This window comes from Gigantopelta aegis, chromosome 11 (assembly GCF_016097555.1).
Source record: "Gigantopelta aegis isolate Gae_Host chromosome 11, Gae_host_genome, whole genome shotgun sequence".
NCBI classification, from domain to species: Eukaryota; Metazoa; Mollusca; class Gastropoda; order Neomphalida; family Peltospiridae; genus Gigantopelta; species Gigantopelta aegis.
Genome location: NC_054709.1, coordinates 4,188,269 through 4,196,472, shown reverse-complemented (window position 1 = coordinate 4,196,472; position 8,204 = coordinate 4,188,269). Strand labels below are relative to the sequence as shown.

The following is an 8,204-nucleotide window of genomic DNA, read 5'->3' as shown; positions in this document are numbered from 1 at the left end:
GTAGTATGATTTATCAAATTACAAATATTAAAATGGCACCCAATAATAAGAAATAATATACATATGAAGACAAAACATTTGCCACATAAATTATACTGTACATAGTTATATATGATTCAGATATGTTTAACAAAGTATCCTACAAAGAGTCGAGTTGATGATTTAAGCTTTACATATTTATGCCTAAGCTTTAATATTTTTTTATTTATTTAATATTTTTGTTCATAACCATACAGTGTAATATACATATTTAAACGTTAATCCAGTTCAATCTTTATTGATTTCTACTATGTTTTGCATCACTAACAATACGCAATGTGACATTGGGTTTGTCAATACCTTTTTGTATTACTCACAGGAAATATTTCAGAGGTTAAGCTGGTGGTTATGTGATCAGGTGTTCGAATTATAGTACAGATTAAAAAAAGAAGTTGAGTGCTAACCCGAGATGTTTGGGTCTTACGATCGAACCTCATCGGCGGATCTATTGGTATTTATCTCGCCCCAACCAGTGCCACGATATTGGTCTATTAAAGGCCTTGATATCTGTACATATAAAAGATCCCTCACTACTAAAAGACAAATGTGGTAGTAAAATGTCAATAGACTCTTAAAACAAGGACTCGAAATTCACAACAAACACCCATAATTCATAAGGCAGTCTTTTTTAATACACCCATACCTCATAATAAACTTAACACATACACCCATAACTCATAACACAAATGTACTTAACACAAATACCCATAATTCAAAACGCAAATCTACGTGACAAAAACATTCATACATCATAACGCAAATTTAACACACACACCCATAACTCGTAACGCAAATGTACTTAACACAAATACCCATAATTCAAAACGCAAATCTACGTGACAAAAACATTCATACACCATAACGCAAATTTAACACATACACCCATAATTCGTAACGCAAATGTACTTAACACAAACAAACATAATTCAAAACGCAAAGGTACTTGACAAAAAGCCATCACAAATTTAATAGAAACTTTCATTCGTTCATTCGTTCATTCATTCATTGTAAAACACATATACAGTTCCATATAATATGAAGCAAACATTTACATTTATTTCGGTACAAAGTAACAAAATTAAGGCAAGAAAATGATGTCATAAGAACTTACGGCGCAGGTAAAAATCATTTCATGACATATTATACGGTAGGATCTCGGAAGGGTCGAAAACACCGCAACGCTCGAATAAAAAACGAAGTCCCGAATAACACACGATGTTCACCGCATGGTTCGATCGAACTACCCGATGGGTCGAACATTTTCTCGAGCACCGACGAGGTTCGAGCTGACGGGATTCAACAGTAATATATATATATGTGTGTGTGTGTGTGTGTGTGTGTGTGTGTGTGTATGTGTCTGTGTGTGTGTATGTGTGTGTGTGTGTGTGTCTGTGTGTGTGTGTATGTGTGTGTGTGTGTCTGTGTGTGTGTCTGTGTGTGTGTGTGTTGTGTGTGTGTGTATGTGTGTGTGTGTTCTGTGTGTGTGTGTGTGTGTCTGTGTGTGTGTGTGTGTCTGTATGTGTGTGTGTGTGTTGTGTGTGTGTGTGTGTGTGTGTCTGTGTCTGTGTTGTGTGTGTGTGTGTGTGTCTGTGTTGTGTGTGTGTGTTGTGTGTGTGTGTGTGTGTGTGTGTGTGTGTGTGTGTGTGTGTCTGTTCTCTCTCTGTGTGTGTGTTGTGATTTTATTATTACAACACAACTTTACAGTAATATATTTCGTAAGACCGAACAAATATCTAAGATTTGAAATGGGTTTCAAAATATATGTAGAAAAAGCCGACCTACCCAGAACAAGTCATGCCAGGTCAGGTCAAGTCAGGTTAGGTCAGGTCGTAGGGCTTGAGGCGGACATGCAGAGCAAGCTGTTGTAGCGCACGCCTGTCATGGGCGTAGGTGTCGGGCCATGCCGGCTCCTCCGTCCAGGACAGGAAAGGTTTTGGTGTGGATGGGAGGGAAGACATACCGGAAACACACCACTTTTTATACCTAAAGCTGTTTTCGGGAGTAAACTTCCTAGAAATAGGTTTCACAAAACGTGTCTTTTAATCTCAACATAACATTATTTACAAACGACTTATGGACAAAATAAATATACTAACATTAACACAATATAAAACAATGATTAAATAATTGGTGGGCTGCCGTTTAAACTAAATATTGTTCAAGTAACATAGTTTTATATTAACACATGTACAGTACAGCAACAAGAAGGGGTGGCCCATGACTGGGCAACTCTACTAGTAGATTAATATCTAATAAAACTAAATATATGTACAATAATCAGCGAGGTTACTTTTCCTTTCAGTACACAGGCCTGTAGGGACGTTGGTGGAAAGGGATCAAACATTATTTGGCGTACCCTTCAACCCACACACATACACCCTTAAAAACAACACCCACAACAACACGCACTCCATTTCACCTACTTTTCAAAGAAAAAGTTTTGTTACTTCGTACACGTACGTATCATTGGACTGTGATTCGCCATGCTGCTATGGTTACACAGACAATTCCATGTCCAATAAATGCAAAATGTTAATTTACTCACCCCTGAAACTTGAGATGTTCAAAGATATTTCAAGAAATCCAGAGGTCTAAAATGTACAAGTAGAATACCATGGTATCTCAATCATAATTATAGGATATTAAACGAGCTTCCATTTCGTATCATGTTTATGACCCGAGCTTCCATTTCGTACCATGTTTATAACCCGAGCTTCCATTTCGTATCATGTTTATGACCCGAGCTTCCATTTCCTACCATGTTTATGACCCGAGCTTCCATTTCGTATCATGTTTATGACCCGAGTGAAATAATGTACAGCTGTAACGAGCTGTAGCGAATAACAATTAAAAAAAATTATTTCACGAGGGACATAAACACAATACGAAATTGAAGCTCGTTTGATATCCCATTTATTACCCATAATCGATCTTAATTTATATCACTTAACTCGTTTGGTCGACGTTCCTGTAAGGATGTTGTGCGCCAATCGATGACTCAACGACGTGTTACATCCACTTGGCGTCGTAGTGGGGCGTATTACTGTGATATGTACCAAGTTATGTTTAACCTTGTGGTAATAAGTGTGATTATGTTATAGATATTTATATAACCCCCCCCCCCCCCCCCTTCCTGGCACCCTCCTCCTGACTCCTACGGGCCTGGTATGAAGTAGAACCTATTTGGAAGTAACTATTCTTTTGTGTCGGTCTAGATGTTACAACTAAACCTTCTTAAACGTCCACCGCTGTCTAATGGTGTCAATTCTTAAGAGAATATTTTTATATTTTTCAAAACATCCAAGTCAACACAGTACAGACTGGTCTCCATTTAAACGGCTAACCGTCTTAAAAGAGGTTAGTTCCATTGTGTTTTACTAAACAGAAACCAAAATTTAAAAATATCTTCATTATTTTTCAAATTGTTATGCTTTCTTGCTATCTATTTATTAATTAATGACTTTAGCTTCTGTAATATTTCCCTGCATTGTTTTGTTCATATAAACTTAAGTTGTAATTTTAATATTTTAAGCATTTCGGCCAACACTGCGTATATGTTTCTGTTATATATTAGGTACAATGTGACCAGGTGTATCATATACCGTTTTGCTTTCTGGTAAATACGGAATGTTGTTGGTGCCACTCGTGAATATACATTTCCACAGCCGCCATTTAGTTATCTGACAGCCGCCATTTAAATTATCTGACAACCGCCATTTAAATTATCTGACAGTCGCCATTTAAATTATCTGATAGCCGTTATTTAAATTATCTGACAGCCGTCAATTAAATTATCTGACAGCCGCCATTTAAATTATCTGACAGTCGTCATTTAAATTATCTGACAGCCGACCTTTTAAATTATCTGACAGTCGTCATTTAAATTATCTGACAGTCGCCGTTAAATTAAATTATTTGACAGTTGCCGTTTAAATTATCTGACAGTCGCCGTTTAAATTATCTGACAGCCGCCATTTAAATTATCTGGCGGTCATCAGTTAACATGAGGAATTGATAATTCAGTGCCTGTCACCAGGTAATTCAGTAATAATTAAAATATATTTACGCCTCGCACCAACATGATTCCGTATGTAAACTGTTGTTTGTTGTTTTCCCCATTAATTTGTCTTCCTGATCCAAAAATCGCGTCATATCCCAAGTACCAGTGAAAAAAACACATCTGCAAAACATGCACCAGTTTCGCTGAAGATGGGTCAGCGTTAGACCAATCAAAACTAACACCCGGTTACTTAAAAAAACAAAAAACAAACCCATATCATCCCTGAGCCATATTCAAACTCACGACACAAAGTTGTGTATCATAACAATCATGTCATGTGACCTTCACTTTCTTTCTTTCCCTTTTTTTTTTCTTTTTCTTTCAAATATTGTCTCAGTGCGCAAGTTGGTCAGTCTAGACTGGCAAGAGTTATGTACCTTTGAACGTTCAGGGTGAGAAGGGACGGTGGTGCAAAAGAGTGAAAAGTCTGATGTTGTCGTAGTAAGACCCTTTCCCCACAGAATTATGCTTCCTCCCTCTCCTCCGGTTCTTGTGCCTGTTCTTTTTGTGTTTGATTCTAATCGCAATATTTCCCTGGTCGTTCTGTACTTTGTCTGGTTTCAGCCGATAAGAGGTTTTCTTCATTCTCAGTTCAGCCCTCGGTTTCTTCACTCGATTCTTTCTTCTTCTGCTCTTGTTTCTGCATTTCCGCGTGGTGCATCGGTGATGTTTCCGGCCACGCCCTTTACCTCGTTTTCGTTTCAGTTTAAATTCCTTCATTCCCGAAGACTCTAGTTCGTCTATGTCTTTAAGATTCAGGGCAGAGAGTTCCGTATCCGGTCCAATTCGTAATGGGACTGGCGCAGGCGCAGGAAGCAGTTCCGGTTGTCTGATCAACTCGGGTTGGTTCGGGGTCACGTTTATGACGAACGGAGATGACGCTGTCGCTACTTCTTTCTTTCCTCCCAGACAAGCGCTAACGCACGCTTCCTCTGAACGAAAATTGTTTAAGTTTCCCTTGCATCCGCCAAAGGTAAACCAGGAACATTTTCGGGAGTTTAAGTTGAAGTACCATCGGCGAAATTGCGCCCTGCAGTGCCCTGGAGCTGGGGGTAACTCGCAGATTTTAGATTTTACTGCAAAATAGAATAAAGGATTAATTAACAAGATCTTTTTTTTTTAAAAACCCATACCACTCAACAAGTAAAACACAAAAGAATTCAACTTATTTACTTGAAATTTAACCTTTACACTGGTAAGGCGCCTTTGTTTCTTCTAACATTTACACGAACGTACAGAATGTACACATGTGCGTGTGCAGCAAATTGTACAGGGGTGGGTTCCAGACTGTTGCGAGTGGCGGTTTTAGGGGGGGTGGGGGGTGGGGGGGTCAGGTCATGGTTCCCTGGAAAAAACATATTTGAAAAATTCGCTTACAGCAGGAGGGGGGGGGGGGTATTTTCTCCGACCCTCCGCCACCCCACCCCACCGCGCCTGGTATGACAGGGGAAGAAAGATGGTTAATACCAGGGTTAATGGTTATTTTAAAACAAACAAAACCTTAATGTTGATAAAATATTCCTTCCTAAAGATGTTGATGATTATGAATGGCAACTAAGAGGAATTGGGAAAATGAACAATAATAATGATTATAATCAGAGTAACAAAAATGCTTTGTTTAACGACCCCAGTAGAGCACAATGATAAAAAAAGAAAGAAAGAAATGTTTTATTTAACGACGCACTCAACACATTTTATTTACGATTATATGGCGTCAGACATATGGTTAAGGACTACACAGATGTTGAGAGAGAAACCCGCTGTCGCCACTCCATGGGCTACTCTTTTCGATTAGCAGCAAGGTTTTTTTTTTATATGCACCATCTCACAGACAGGGTAATACATAACAAGGCCTTTGACTGGAACCAGAAACAGCCCAGTGAGCCCACCGATGGGGATCGATCCCAGACTTGGCTAATGGACGTCAAGCAATTGGTATTTCTGACATATTGTCTTCATAAAACATCTGCTATACTTTTTTTCATTAGTAGCAAGGTATCTTTCATATGCTCTTTCTCACAGACAGGAAAACACATACCACTACGTTTGACAACTTGTGGTGTGCTGGTTGGAACGAAAAAAAACCCAATCATTTGAATGGATCCACCGAGGTGGGTCGATCCTGCGACGCAAGCACCTCAGACGAGCGCTCTATCGAGTGAGCGAGATCCTACTCTTCTCTCCGTAACCAGAGTAACGACTGCAATAAGAATAAGAATTTGGTCTACAGGCGGGAGCGGGACGTAGCACAGTGGTAAAGCGCTTGCTTGGTGCGCGGTCGGTCTAGGATCGATCCCCGACGGTGGGCCCATTGAGTTATTTCTCGTTCCAGTCAGTGCACCACAAATGATATATCAAAGGCCGTGGTATGTGCCATCCGGTCTGTGAGATAATGCATATAAAAGATCCCTTGCTACTAATAAAAAAATGTAGCGGGTCTCCTCTCTATGACTGTCAAAAATAACCATATGTTTGACATCCAATAGCCGATGATTAATAAATCAATGTGCTCTAGTGGTGTCGTTAAACAAAACAAACCCTTTTCTTTCTTTTTTTGTCTTCATGCTATAACACTCCTCCGTGTGCTGTAACCTCACCGTGGTGCAGGGGTGTAACATTCTCTTTGAGAACCCCTGCGTGTGCTGTAACCTCACCGTGGTGCAGGGGTGTAACATTCTCTTTGAGAATGGCCAATACAGCACAAAATTGAAGTTTTTAGTAAAATTCAGTATCCGTAAAATTCTGTGATATTTGTGTTTTTGCACAGTTCTTTACACTGTTTTTGTTTAAGTCTTGAAGTTTTATATTGATGTTGATCATCACTTTATTTATTTGCATTACCATAGTTTGACACCCAATAGCCGATGTATTTTTCGTGCTGGGGTGTCGTTAAACATTCATTCATTCATTCATTCATGCTATAACAAGATTCCTCTCTTACAAATATTCTTTACTTTAAAATCTCGCAGCATTGCTAGAATATCAGGAGCGGATATAGGACTCTTTTTTTTTTTTGGTGGGTGGGTGGGATGGGGGTGGAATGGGATTCTAAGGGGAAAAGGGTACGTGGACCAACGAAACTAATTTTTGTTGTTGAACGCCAAACACTAATAGCAGAAATTAAATATATTTAGTGGGCGGGTCCCCAGTCACCACCACCACCCCCTGGGTGTGCCTCTGCTATCAGAATTAAAGCGACTGCAGTACTCACCGAGGTTATCCTGTTCGAACACACAGACCGGAAATGACATTTTTCTCGGCCAGACCAATTCTTGAATGGCGCATTGTTTTCCGTGTGGACACACTTTTTTATACGCCTGAAAAATTTTTAAAAAATTAAAATAATAATAATAAATAAATATATATATTCTAATGGTAAACATAAACATCCTTGCAATTTTCTCGCTGTGTCATGAATATATTTTGGTTGTCGCAATGATTGCGCATTTGACACAAACTTTACCTGTAACTTGGGAATTTCTGGGATTTTTAATTTACTTTTAATTTCTAAAATTGTTTTCCGGTGTCGCAGGAAGCTTATGTACTTTTGACTGTGGTTTTATTTCGTTTGTAAAGCAGAACAAAAATCGCACTTTGTTGTCGTGTTTTGTTGTTGTTGTTGTTGTTGTTGTTGTTGTAGGATTGGGTTTTTTTTCCCCAATACTCATAACTTATTTTATAACCCTTTTACATTACATTTTTTAAATACTTCACATATATATATATATATATATATATATATATATATATATATATATATATATATAAACAGAATTTAAAGTCGCAGACCCCAGTTTTAACCCGTAAAAATGGACACTAAGTTTAGTTAGTCAACAAACCTGTAACACATCCTTATAAAGTTACAGTAGAGTGAAACAAGAGTCTGTGAGGGTGGAACTGTGAATTAATCTAAAATAAATCAGAGCTCGTCTCCTTAACCGTTACTTCTCAGAAGCACGTGCGTTTTAAAAAATATGGGAAAGGCATTTTGTGATAATGAAAACACCAAGATCACCAAAACCACTTCGGATGTATGGAAATGTATAATCTAAACAATCTAAGTAATGTCTGAATGTGACTTGGTGTTTAAAAACTAGAGTCTATG

General features: G+C 38.4%; 1 protein-coding gene across 1 annotated transcript; it reads right to left on the bottom strand.

Moving 5' to 3' along the window:
* Positions 1-1,628: 1,628 nt before the first annotated feature.
* Positions 1,629-7,410, bottom strand: LOC121385452 (putative Kunitz-type serine protease inhibitor). Its single transcript, XM_041516137.1, has 2 exons — positions 7,311-7,410; positions 1,629-5,175 (listed from the first exon to the last, which is right to left on the bottom strand). The coding sequence occupies exons 1-2, from the start codon at positions 7,348-7,350 to the stop codon at positions 4,487-4,489; spliced, it is 729 nt and encodes a 242-aa protein (XP_041372071.1). The 5' UTR covers positions 7,351-7,410; the 3' UTR covers positions 1,629-4,486.
* Positions 7,411-8,204: the final 794 nt, after the last annotated feature.

Bases quoted from the DNA above. Each gene is read 5' to 3' on its own strand.
- LOC121385452 (XM_041516137.1), bottom strand. From the start codon at position 7,350: ATGTCATTTCCGGTCTGTGTGTTCGAACAGGATAACCTCG. The intron at 5,176-7,310 runs GTGAGTACTGCA...TCTATTTTGCAG, and splicing joins GTTCGAACAGGATAACCTCG to TAAAATCTAAAATCTGCGAG.